Genomic DNA, 13430 nt, shown 5'->3' on the forward strand with positions numbered 1-13430 from the left:
TCCTCTCTGCTCTCTCCTCTCCTGCTCAGGTTTTCAAAGACCAGCGGGAACAGAGTCTTTCTCGGGGCACTGCTAGCCGGGGGAGGGCGGGGGTCTGAAAACCCGAGGCCACAGAGCCGAAGGACGGTAACAGAATGTGGACTTGGTGTGTGGGGGTCCATGTGAGGTTCTCAAAACTCTCTGCCCCCTAGAGGGTGCCCCTGCTTTCCTCCCTCCCTTTATTCATTCAGTTCACAGGGATGGAGGCCCCTTGTGCCCGGCCTGAGCTGCTCCTGGCTGGCTGTGGCCTGAGGAGCGCCGGTGTAGGGTTTAGGAGTGAGCCCGCAGGGCCTCCTCTCCCTTCCACCGGCCCAGCTCTGCCCGACACCCCAACACGGGCACCCCTCCGCTGTGAGTAGCCGATGGACATAGGTCATGATTTATAATCCCTTTTCAGGGAATTATTGCTGCTAATGGGCCACGGTGACTTGTGCTTCCACAGAGGGGAGGGCAAAATCAATTAATGGACAGTCTGCCTCGGCCGGGGCTGATGGCAGAGCGTGCCTGACATCTGCAGCGATAAGGGGCTTCCTGAGGCTGAACTAATAAGGAGATTGGAGGGAAAAGGGTAAAAACAACCCCCGATCAATTCCGTGTACAGTGGGCAGAGAAGGCAGAGTAAACAGAGCTGCCGGGCCCGGGCCTCGTTCCATCTGGATGAGCCCCGAGATAAGGGAGGGACAGGCCGTCCTCCCCGCCCCCCCCCCCCCCATCCGACATCGGCATTCACTTACGGAGCCACTCAATGTGCACATATCCATGCAAATGAGAAAGAGCACGCTCCAGCCGGAACCAGGGGAGGAGATAAGGCCCACCTGGCCCCGTGTGTCCCCCAGGGGAAGGCCAGGGGAGAGGAGCTGGGCTTCAGACCCTGTGGTCCTGACCGAGGGCCTCGCGGATGGCACCACGGGCCTCGGCCACGACTGCACGGGGCGGTCTGAGCTCGGGCCTCCCCACAGGGGCGGGGGGAAGTGGGGGGGGGAGGGGGGTAGGGGTTTTGGGGAGAGGGGGGTGAAGGGTGTCCTGGGCGGAGGCTGGGGCAGTGCCAGGTGGGTCTTTGACTGTCCTCATGGCCAGAGTACGATGCCAGGGGATGTCCAGCCCAACTGTGTGACAGCAGAGGCGACAGCAGAGAGGACGGGGACGCTGAGGCGCGACGGCAGGGAAAGGCTCAAAACCAACTGCCCGGCCTTTATTGATCTTGTTTGGAAATGGTTTGGAAGCGGCAAGAGTCCTCCCCAGGTGAAACCCCCCTGAGCCTGGCGTGTGGCACAGCCAGGGCTCTGGTTGAAGGTGGCGGACTCTCACCAGTGCAGAGAGCTTGGTGGCAGGAGCCCACCTCAGGTTCTGAAACTGATGCCCTGGCCTGACTAGGTTTAGAGCAGATCCCCAGGCAAAATTTGGGCACGAGCAGTGTGGGGGCCTGACATGGCGAGGGATCTCCCTTTTCCGCGTCCTGCACGGAAAGAGAGATGAACAAACCGGTTCTAAGTGGAGGCGGCCAGGGATTGAGAAATATTAGAAATAAAGAGAGAAGACACAGAGATAGATTTTAAGCTGGGAGCTGGGTGGGCCGCCATCCTGTTGGCTGGAGAGGCAGGAAGAAGACGAAGACAGGAGAGAATCCAAGATGGCTGCTCGGGTAGGCACCTAGCCGCAGCCGCACGCAACAATTTCAATAAAATACAACTAAAATATAAAATGGACATTACCCAGAACTACAGGAAAGTCAACTGACTGGAAATTCTACAACGAGAAGCAAGGAGAAAACCAGAAGGAAGCGCGGAGGAGCTGTAAAAGCCCAAGGTACGGAGACACGCGGCGCGCACGGAGAGGACGGAGCCGGAGAGGAGGGAGGCCGAGTGCCTGGCTGGCGTTCCCTAGCAGGAAGGAGATAAACACTCGGACTGTGCTGGGCCCCCAACTGCTCTGAACCCCCGTTCTAGGCTAGACCCTGGGGACCCAGGCTCATCCAGAGGGAGCTGGGCTGTAAGGCGGAACCCCGGGGAAGTGGCGAAAGGAGGTCCCAGAGGCGCGCAGAGAAGGGCCGGCTGGCTGTGCCGTAGGACTGCCCTGGCGGGAAGGAGACAGGCTCCAGACTGCTCTGAAAGCCACCTCCAACTCCACTTCCAACTGAACTGAACCCCAGTTTCGGGCCCATTGCGGGAGAGCTTACACTGTTTGGTAGCAGGCGAAAATCGAGGGCACCTTTCTCTCAGAGGTGCTTGCAACAAGTACTGAAGGACCCTGAGTCTCAGGAGTCGCATAGGGCGGGGCTGACGGAAGCCAAGGCTGTAGGCTCCACCCTGAAACTCCGCCCCATCAGGAAAGCTGCCTGCGAAAATGCCTAAACCAAATAGATCACAAACGAAAGAAATGGAGGACAAAAAGCAACTGGATATAGAGTTCAAAACCACACTTATAAGGTTTTTCAAGAGACTCCTAGAAAAGGCCGATAAAATAAATGAGACCTATGAGGATATGAAAAGGGATCAACAAGAAATGCTAAGGGATCAACAAGAAATAAAGAATACATTGTCTGAAATAAAAAATATTTTACAGAGTCCTAAAAACAGAATAGAAGATCGCAAGAATCAAGTCAAAGATTTGGAACATAAAGAGCCAGAAGACACTCCTATGCAGAAGCTAGAAGGCAAGAGAATCCAGAAAATTGAAGATAATGTAAGAAACCTCTGGGACAACTTCAAACGATCCAACATCAGAATCATGGGGGTCCCAGAAGATGAGAGAGAGCAAGATATCGAAAACATACTGAAAGAAATAGTGACAGAAAACTTCCCCCACCTGGGGAAAGAATTGGACTTACAAGTCCAGGAAGCATACAGAACTCCAAATAAGAGGAATCCAAAGAGGACCACACCAAGACAAATCATAATTAAGATTCCAAGAGCAAAGGACAAAGAGAGAATATTAAAAGCAGCAAGAGCTAAGCAGGTGGTTACCTATAAAGGAGCACCTATACGATTGTCAGCTGATTTCTCAACAGAAACCATGCAGGCCAGACGGGAATGGCAAGAAATATTCAAGGTGATGAATAGCAAGAACCTACAGCCAAAAATACTCTACCCAGCAAAGCTATCACTCAGAATCGAAGGTCAGATAAAGAGCTTCACTAATAAAAAAAAGCTAAAGGAGTTCATCACCACCAAACCAGAATTATATGAATTGCTGAAGGGGGTTCTTTCAGAAGAGAAAGTAAATAAAGATAAAAATTATGAACAGCAAATACGTAACTATCAACAAGTGAATCTAAAAACGAAGGAAATTAAAAAAAAAATCTGATGAACAATATTAACTGTTGAATATAATAGAATCAGAGGTATGAAAGGGGAGTGAACTGATGATTCTTGGGGAAAAGGGGAGAGGGGAATGTGGGAAGAGACTGAACATAAACTGTGCACCTATGGATGAGGACAATGGGGAGTGGGGAAAGGGCAGAGGGTGGGGTGGGAAGGGGGGGGAAAGGAACACTTGTAATAATATGAACAATAAAAATTTATTAAAAAAAAAAAAAAAAAAAAAGACGAAGACAATGACAACCCCTCCCAGGGCATTTATTTTATACCCCAATACCAGGAAGTAACACCAACTTATTTGCATGTTAAGTAGGCCCCATGCCTGGATTTACATATCTAGTCCCGCCCCTGCCGACACCGGGGCTGATACGAAGGCCAGGCTGACAACATGTCCTCCATCTTGGGGAAACATGTTTCCAAGGTGTGGCTCTGCCTACGCCTTGAGTTCAGCTGACGATAATTAAGGCAAATTACCCAGGCGGCCCTCTACAGAGCAGTTCACCGGGAGCAGGTTCCAGACAAAGACCCCAAGGGCGTGGGAAGAGAGGCAGGAGAGGAAGGCAGCCACGCAGGGTGTGCTGAGTGGGGAACCGCTGTGGGTTCCTGGGGCCTGGCCCCCCTGAGGACCTCTGGGTTCCCCATGGGCAGCTTGCCCCCCAACTCCTGTCCCTCATGGTGGAGGGCTGCTCCAGGGAGGTTAACCCCTGCTAATGGGCTGCGGGGACCCCGTGGCCAGAGCAAACTCCAGGTGGAGACGTTACAGGTACTGGAGATGGGAAGCTGCTGGTCTGGGCGGGGCTCTCCACAGAGGCTGTGCGTGCACTCCATTGGCTGGGGACCTGGGCAGGGCCCGGCCAGTGTCTGTCACAACCTCTGAGTCCTCGACTCCCTCTCCTTAGCGGTGTGGGTGTAACTCCTGCGGGAAAAGAGCGCCTCTGTGGACCCAGTGAGGGAGTGGCCCCCTGGGGGACCTCCTGAGGGCGGACCAAGGAACACAGCTACATTTGAAGAGGGACTCTGTGGACACCCTGTATTGAAGAAGCCCCTATGTCTCCTGGCCTCTGCACACTATGGGAAACCTGGTTCAGAGGATTTGGAGCTAAAGCAGCAGTGAGGCTGAGAAGGCATGGACCGGGGTGCAGATTGGGATACGGACCAAGGCAGACTTCCTGGGGTCCTGGCACGTAGCTTTTGTCTAAATAAGCAATTTGATTAAAAAATGTACCAAGTTCATGAGCCCAGATGAAATATAGGGATTTATTCAGAATACGGTGGAGGAGAGGGACTTTTCGACTTGTTTGTCTAATGCGGCTCTTTGGTCCCTTGAGTGTGGCTCTTCCACAAAATACCACGTGAGAGCGCGCAGGTACAGTGCGATTGAAACTTCGTGGCCCATGTGCAGAAGTCGGTTTTCGCCTCTCAAAAGAAATTTCAATCGTTGTACTGTTGATATTTGGCTCTGTTGATTGATGAGTTTGCCTACCACTGGTCTAATCAATGCATGAGCAGGTGCTGTCCTATATCTAACCGTGAGCCACTCAGAGCAGCACATTGACGCTACCTGGAGACCCAGCCTCAAGCAATGCTGCCGCAGGACAGCCACACTATCAGCAGGAGTGACCTGCTGGCCAGGCTGTCCCCCTGGAGCCTGGACGGGCCAAGGAGCTCGGCAGAGATATCGCCAGCTCTGTCCCAGCAGGGCAGCTCCGGAACACTAGTCCTGGAGCACCTTAGAGCCTCCGGTCACCCCTGTGTGTGAGTTGAAGAGCACCCTGAGGGGAGAAAAGAAAACTGAGGCCCACGTGGGGCTGGTCTGGGCAGGAATCGCCCTCATGGACGACATTGCTGGCCATGATGGCCTCAGAGGGAGGGGCCCTCCGAGGCATGGCGGAGGGGACCTCCTTGCCTGGCTTTGACACGGGATTTTGGACTGGAACACGCGGTGTTCCCCTGGGCAGGATGGTTCCCGGGATTCTTTGTCTGCCGGGGTCGAAGAATGAATCCACGGACGGAAGATGGTATAGCAAAGGTGGAGATTTATTGAAGAGCTAGTACAGACTTCCATGTGGGGAGGGGGAAAGACTCCCCCTGGCCTGGCTTTGGAAAAGGCAAACCCAAAAGATATTTCAGAGAAGAGGAGATGATAATAGCATCTCACACCTGGGACCCCAGGGGAGGGAAGCTGGTCTGGGCAGAGCTGCTTTCTGAGACAAGTTCAATGAAAGGTGACAGGGGAGGAGCTGGCCAGCTTTCTGCCTGCTCTTGGCCCCGAGCTCCCTCTCAATGAGCATAAAATTGGCTCAGCCCTGCTGGCCGGCGCTTGGCCAGAGAAACCCCAAATAAAGGAGCTAGCCCTGGAGTGGGTTGCCGCCTCCCCTCTTGCTGGGAGAGAAGCACCAGGGCCATATCCAGAGGCCGCGTTTCACACGGGAAACAGCCATTCCCTCCCTCCCACGATTTACACATACACTATCAACTTCCGACGTTCGCAGCCAGTCTTTCCACACCTCCTCCGTCTTACAGCCCTGGTGGCCCTGGAACACGTCACAGAGTGAATACTCTCTTCCCGTATCCTTAGATGACTCCAATCCCCACAGTCCCTCTTTGCCACGCTCCGGGTTCCTCTTCCACCGCTCATCCCAGGCCCCCTACCACCACAGAACCCCCAACTGCCATCCTATCCTGAGCCTCTCTCCTTTGCCTTCCTCACCATCCCTGGCCCTCACACCCCAAACTGGGACAGTGAGCCCAGGCCCAGCCTACCCACCCCCACTCCTGAGCGCAGACTCTCTTGTTTGTTGCTTGACTAGCTCCCTAATTAGAGTCTAAGCCCCAAGAGGGCTGGCACTTTGTCTTGTTACCTCCGACTCATCAGAACTTAGCACGGGGCCACACATCCTGTTGAAAGAATGGCCGGGTGAGGGGCTCCTGTTCACAGTTGAGGAATTACAACCGGCATCCTTCTACTTATGTTTTAAACACGCCCATTGCATTAAAGAAGTCTCTATGTGCTTATCTGTTATCTGTGTCTTCTCCTCATTATGAACCATGTTTTCCTACGTCTTTGTAAATTTTTTTATTTTCTATTGGATGCCATACATCATGAATTCTACATTGTTGGGAGCTAAGTATTTTACATTCTTTGAACTATTTTTGAGTTTTGCTCTGAGACTCAGAAAAATATCTCTATAGATATTATCTGTCTTTTCTCTCTCTCTCTCTCTCTCTCTCTCTCTCTCTCTTTCTCTCTCTCTCTCATCTATTTTTATTGGTCTCAGAGAGGAAGGGAGAGGGAGAGAAAGATAGATACATCAAAGATGAGAGAGAATCATTGATAGGCTACCTCCTGCATGCCCCCCCACTGGGGATTGAACCTGCAACCTGGGCATATGCCCTTGACTGGGATCAAACCTGAGAACCTTTAGTCTGCAGGCTGACACTCTATCCAGTTTGCCAAACCAGCCAGGGCTCTCTCTATCCCTTCCCCATACCTCTCCCCTTTCCCTCCTCCACCTCCCCTCTTCTCCTTCCCCCTCCTTCTCTCCCTCCTCCTCCTCTCTTTTCCTCCCCCTTCTTCTCCCCTTCCCCCCTCCCACTCACTTTCTCTCTCTCTCTCACCTCTGGTACACTCTTGCAAATTTAAGCCCCCTTGGCCTTCCTGGTCTGCCAGCTCCATTTCCTCAACCAGGAGGCACCACCTGGCTCCCCTCCTGAACTGCAGCCTGGACTCTGCAGGTAGTGAGTTGGGGCGTCATAGTCACAGGACCTCCGCATTTGATTCTCTTCCTTTGGGTATCAATGTCCTCTCCTGCCTTTTCCCAACATCTAAAAGCCATGTTTTACATACATGCTGTCTAGTTCTCAGTTGGTACTTTGTGCCACTGAACTGGGAGCCAGAGTGAGCAGAGAGATTGCACCAAGCCATGGGGCAACACCAGCTGAAAAGCAGGGGCTCTGGGCTCTGATCCCCACTCACCCACCGAAGAGGAGTCACTGAGTACCGACTCCTGCTGGGGATCCGTGAGCACAAGGGAGACAGGTCCCTGCTGTCAGGGAGCTTTCAGTCCTGTGGGTGGGGGCTGCAGGCCATAGAAGATAAGCCAATAAAGATGGTACATCAGACAGTGATGAAGAAAGTAGGACAGAGTCATGGGTTAGAGGGTAACTAGGGGTACCGCTAGTTGGGGTGATCAGGGACAGCCCCCCAAGGAGGGGGCTTTTGTTACTAACTGGCCACATATCACAAGCCAGGGCCTCCCCTTTGCTTCAGTTCCTTGGTTATGTAAATGAGAGTGTGGGTTAGGGGAGCTGATGGGGCCTGCCTAACTTTGAAATTCGGGGACCCCTCTTCTCCTGCATGACCCTTTCAGCCTGGTCCTGAGAAGAGGGAAATAAACCCTGGGAAGGAGAGAACAGAAGCAGCGGACAAGCACTTTTATTCTGCCAGCTTCATTTCCAGGCACCATTCCTCTCCCCGTCCATTCATACTCCCTGCCCACAGCCCTGCCCACTGCCGCCTAAGGTCGCGCCATCCTCCACCAGCTCAGCACCAAGAGCCAGGGCCTGGAGTGCGGGAGCCTCACTGAGACAAGACCCTGGCAGCTGTTTCCCTTATGGAGTGGGAGTTGTGGCTCAAATCCTGCAGTGCCTCAGGGCGCCCACACTGCGGAGCTCCTGAGCCGCCCAGGGCTCTCTGGGTGCTGCCATGTCCTTAGACCGCAAGGAGGGTGGCTCCCTGGCGACACAGCTCATGCAGATGCTGCCTTCGGGTCAGCCGGGCATTAGGGTGATGGCCTAGAAACTGGAACTGGCCATCCCGATGCCCTTCATTCCACTGCCCTGCCTTTGGCTCCGGCCTACAGCCTGGCCTGTTCCTGTGCCAGGGGGTAGGCTGGTAAACAGCTGGAAATGACTATTATTGCCCCGTTCCCCCCATATGAGCCCTTGCACTGCCTGGTGCTACTTCCTGTCTGAGTGAGCAGCAGCCCAGCCCAGCCCCAGCTCTCTGGCCCAGCAGAGCCTGCCAGCAGCTCCAGTGCCTACAGCTAGTGGCCCCAGCCTCCCGGCAGCCGCCCGGACACAGCCCTAAAGAAACAGCCTTCTCCACTGAAGTCAAAATCACTGGCTGCTCCCAGCAGGTCACTTCTGAAGCCGGTGAGTGAGGCGGCTGTCGTTTGTCTTCCGTTCTCACTGGACCCTCACTGGGAACCTGAAAGGAGACAGGTGCTCTTGGTTAGGCTGAGCAGGGGCCCTGGCTTCTCTGGGATTGAAGTGCGAGGGGGTCTTAGGCAGTGCCCCTCTCAGTGCCCGACTCCGGGCTTCAGTTACTCCCCAAGCTCGGAGGGAAGAAGCCCTCTTTGCCCGGGGCAAAGCCAACACTTGACCCCAGGGCTCTCACGGGCTCTTCCACTTCATTAAAGGACCTCTCCGTGCTCTTTGTTCCGGGTATTCAGTAGGCTCTGGCCAGCTCCTCTGACCACATGCCCCCCTCCCCCCCTTTTTACTCCCCCCAACGGCTGGGTTCAGAGAAGGCATCTCTGGATTAAGAACCAGAGCCCCTGGGTTCTAGCCAGGATGGTCCCCTATCTGTGATGCCGGTGACTTGGGGAAAGCCGTGTTAGTTCTCTGGGCCTCGCTCTCCTCTCCTAATACCTGGAAAAGCAAGGGATTGTCGTGGCTCCTGGCTCCTCGAGGTGTGGTCCAGGGACCGGCAGCCTGGGCCTCCCTGGGAAGCTCACCAAGAAGCACAGAACCTTGGGCCCCACCCAGACTCACTGGACCAGAATCCGTGTTTTAACGGAGTGAAACAGTGGCACATTCAAGTGCAAGGAGAACTGGTACGAGTGACATGCACTAGTTTATCTGCTTGAAGTTTTGCTCTCACGGCAGGAGCTGAAGGGAATTTCTGAAGATTCTTGGTGGAGTAATGACACAGTGTTGAGAGAAACCTGCAGCAGGCAGAGCGATGGAGGGGTGAGGCAGCGGCAGCGAGGCTCGGCCGGGGGCCTGCAGTGGGAGGGGAGTGGGTGCGGCCTCCGTGACACACTAGCTGTTGGGGAAGCCGGGAGAGCGAGGTTGGAAACAACTCAAGGTGCTGAGCCCTCGGTCCCTCAGGTCTAATTCTGTGTGCAGCACCGGCTGGCCTCACTGCTCACCCAGCGGGTCTCTGCTTTTAAAGCAGCCCAGCTGTCCTAAGTGAGGCACGAGGACTGGCAGGCACACCCGAGCCCACGCAGGTGTGTGTCCCAGTCGCTCTGCACCTGGTTCCCAGCTCTGCTGCGTGTTGAGAACCGATGCCTGCCCCCCCACCCCACCCCCGGGGCAGCTCAAATCAGAGTCTTCGGGTGGGCCAGGGGTCTCCGATGGGCTGTCAGTGCCAAGACCCACTGCTTTCCTCTGTTCCAAGGACTGGGGGGTGGGGGGGTGGGGTGGGTACAGGCCCACCCCTGTGCAGCTGCTGGCTGGGTCGCCGGACTGATGCTTCCTCTGCGCACGGACAAGCAGGGGGCCAGGAGTGGAGGCTGAGCCAGCCCCACCCAGGACTGTGGTTGCCCCACAGACTGGGCCGTGGTGACGGGGGGGGGGGGGGGGGGCGGGCAGGCATGGAGAAGAAATGCCACAGGCTGGCTCAGAGGGCACACCCTCCGAGATGGTTCCTCACAAAGACAGACCTCAGCCCGTGCAGGGTAAAGGCGCCGTGTGCAGGCCATGCTTTGCTGTGTGAGCCCAGTAAGGGATGGAGCTATCCCTCTCTGTTAGATTTTGTGGCTGTGGGTTTCTGGAATGGAGGGCGCTGCTACAGATACAGCCCTAAAAAAGCCGCTCCACCCTGGCTGGTTTGGCTCAGTGGATAGAGCATCAGCCTGCAGACTGAAGGGTCCTGGTTTCAGTTCTGGTCAAGGGCACATGCCCAGGTTGCTGGCTTGATCCCCAGTGGGGGTGTGCTGGAGGCAGCCGATGAATGATTCTCTGTCATCATTGATGTTACTGTTTCTCCCTCTCCCTTCCTTTCTGAAATTAATAATAACAATAAAAAAAAGCTGCACCTTGCTGTGCGGACCAGGTCTCAGCACACAGGCCACCCCAGCTCAGCTCCCCAAGACTACGGACATTATCCAGGAGACGCTGCCCACAGGGCGAAGGTGGAATCTGACCCTGACAGGTGAGCGGGAGGCTGCTGAGGTCACATGGGTGGCGATGGCTCTTGCGTTTCGGTCTCTCCCCTAAAGTCCCATGTTCTTGCTTTTCCACCGGAAGGTTCCAGAGCAAAGGAGAGAGGGAGTTGGAGGTTCCCCAGGGTGGAGATGGTGGGGCAGGCGGTGGGGACACTGAGGCACTTCCAGGCACCAGCCAGGGTCATACCACGGTTCCTGTCCAGAGAGAAGCACTTCCAAACTCAGGGGCTAAGGCAGATGGGAAAGAATCACACTCTGAAAAGGATTTAGCCTCATCTCCTCGGGTTTTAGAGCCATCCTAGGTAGTTGGAAGCAGCAGATCTGACACCACGGGTGACTAATGCCTCCTCCGGGGAATGTGCCCCCATCCGCAGGTGCCCCCGGCGGGGATTGAAACGTTCCACAGCTTTCCGTGATCCTAAATCAAACCGATTCGCCGGCCCTGGCTGAGGTCTGAGAGCCCGTGGGAGACTTACGGTAAATCACCCTCCCTGGGCTCTTGCTCCGGCCCACAGTCACAAATCCCCCATAATGAGCATCCGGAGAGGCCCGGACGGAGGGCCCTAAATTGAGGGCAGAGGGAGCCGGCGAGAGGGATGTGTTTGCTTTGGCCGGGAGGGCGCCTGGCCTGGCCTGCATGTTTACCCCACAGGGCGGTGAGCAGTGGGCCGCGCAGAAAGTGCTGTGTGGAGGGACCCGGGCCATGGGGCAAGTCCACAGAGGCAGCACCTGCTGGCCTGTCGGCCTACCTGGCAGGAGAGGGACCTTTGTCATCCTGTCTCAGCTCCCTTCGGCCCCATGGTCACTGAGAATCCAGGGTTGTTTTTCTTCCCTTAAGAGATCAACTGAAGGACTTGTATACATGCATATAAGTACAACCAATGGACACAAAACTCTGGGGAGGGAGGGCATGTATGGGAGGGGAGGGCAATGGTATATGTACAAAGATAATAATTTAATAAAATAATTAAAAAAAAAAGAAAACTGAACCCTCGAACTTGTTTGTTTTGATTGAATGACCTCCAAGCTGCTGTTTGCTCGGAGGACAAAGCTCCCGGCTGCAGGGCGGGTGAGGCCCAGGGGCCAGCAGAGCAGCTGTGCAGGACATGGGCCCAGGGGAGGGCAGAAAAGTTGCCTGCGGGGTAAATGGTTCCATGTCTGTGTGCCTCAGTTTCTTCACTTGTCAAAGGGCTCCGTCTGCCTTACAGGAGTGTTGAAAGCTCCGGATAAAATAATGTACATGGAATGTGTAACTGGTAACTTGTCACACATATTTTAGCTGGTGTTTCACCCGCAGCCCAGCTTCTGCACTGCCTGGGCATCGGGCTCCAGGGAGACGCCATCCTGACCCCGTCCTTGGGCTCAGCTCTTCTCTCCCAAGAGGGTTGGAGGAAGAGCCTCTGTCATGTGTACAAACGCCGAGTAAACGTGACTTAAAACATGGCTCCTCACTCCAGGACTTCTTGACCGGAGAAATGACAGCTGGATTTTGTGAATTGTTCTGGGGAGGGACCTCACTGTCCCCAAAGCCAGTCCCTTCTCTGCTTATGGCCCAGACTCCGCATCCTGCAACTCCTCAGAGAATTTCCCCTGCAGCTTGGCCCTCTGGTCCATGTCATCAATTTCCTTTGTTCCTGTGACCACTTCACTCACTGTCTCTGCTTTCTCCCCGCCTCCCTCCTCTACCGCTGCCACCACCGGGCTTTCACTCTCCCAGCCCCACCCAGAAGGGCACTGGGCCAGCACACCGAGGCCAGTGCCACCTGGACATGCCCCGGCCAGTGACTCGAAGCAGCTCTGGGCTCCACCGCCCGACCCCTGGGAGTTCGCTCTCTTGCGACCTGCCTTAGGTGTAGCTCACTCAGCAACTGGCCTGTCTCACTGTGAGCCTTTTCAATGTCTCTGGCTGCACCTCTAAATGTCATTGCGCCTACGTTCTGTTGTCAGCCCTGCTTTCCACAACACCCAGACCTCCCGCCGGGCTCCAGCCTGAAGTGCAGCCGCCTTCTCATCTCCTCTGGGCACGCACGCCCATCTGAACTTTGAATGGGCCGACCGGAGCTCTGATATCCTCCAGACTCCCCTGCCTCTCTCACTGGGAAGATGGCACCACCATCCCCGTTGGCTGCTCAGATCAGAAGCCTAGGACCCCAGGCTCCCTACCCTCCCTCCCACCCACGTCCAGTCCGCTGTGAGTCCAGGTTGCCCTCACCCTGGCCTGGACCTTCCCAGGTGCCTGACCATCACTCCTCCTGGCCCTCTAACCCAGGCTCTGAACGACAGCCAGAGTGACTTTCCAAAGCAGCAGTCACGTCCCCGCCGCAGGCACACCCTCAGAGAGCTCCCCCTGCACCCGCGATAGAAGCAGGCCCCCACAGGGACCCTGGGTCTGGCCCTGCTGCCTCTCTCACCTCCAGCCACCCCTGGCCAAGCCAAGCTCTTTCCCTTCAGCGCTCTCCATTTCTGCTTCTGCGCTGGGACGGCTCACTCAAGATCACCACGCTGCTCCCTTCTCATTGTTCAGCTGTCAGGGTGAAGCTCTTTCCGCAAGGAGCCTACCCCTCCCCCCCAGCACCCCCTCCTCCCAGTGAAGAGCAGCCTCCCGGTTACTCTCTGCAATAATAGCATTTGGCTGATTCCTCGTCTGCACCTCACAGGATCTAGGTGCTTGTTGGTATGTTCATTAGTTTCCTCTCTTTTCCTGGAATGTCGAGAGCACTCTGTCTTCTTCTTTTTCTTTTTTCTAATATGTATTTTTATTGATTTCAGAGAGAAAGGGAGAGGGAGAGAGATAGAGACATCAATGATGAAAGAGAATCTTTGATTGGCTGCCTCCTGCATGCCCCCTACTGGGGATGGAGCCTGAAACCTGGGCATGTGCCCTGACCAGATCAAACCC

The 13430-nt window shown here is 55.2% G+C and overlaps 1 protein-coding gene across 1 annotated transcript in view; it reads right to left on the reverse strand.

The window, feature by feature from the left end:
• Positions 1-7883: 7883 nt before the first annotated feature.
• The window catches only part of KIF6 (kinesin family member 6), a 354123-nt gene continuing 348576 nt past the window's right edge, over positions 7884-13430 (reverse strand). Inside the window, exon 22 of the mRNA XM_084890084.1 lies at positions 7884-8565. Coding sequence (XP_084746210.1) covers positions 8555-8565 — 11 coding nt within the window. The 3' untranslated portion in view covers positions 7884-8554. The remainder of the gene's footprint in view (positions 8566-13430) is intronic.

The sequence above is a fragment of the Pipistrellus hanaki genome (genome assembly GCF_964339955.1).
Source record: "Pipistrellus hanaki genome assembly, chromosome: 7".
NCBI classification, from domain to species: Eukaryota; Metazoa; Chordata; class Mammalia; order Chiroptera; family Vespertilionidae; genus Pipistrellus; species Pipistrellus hanaki.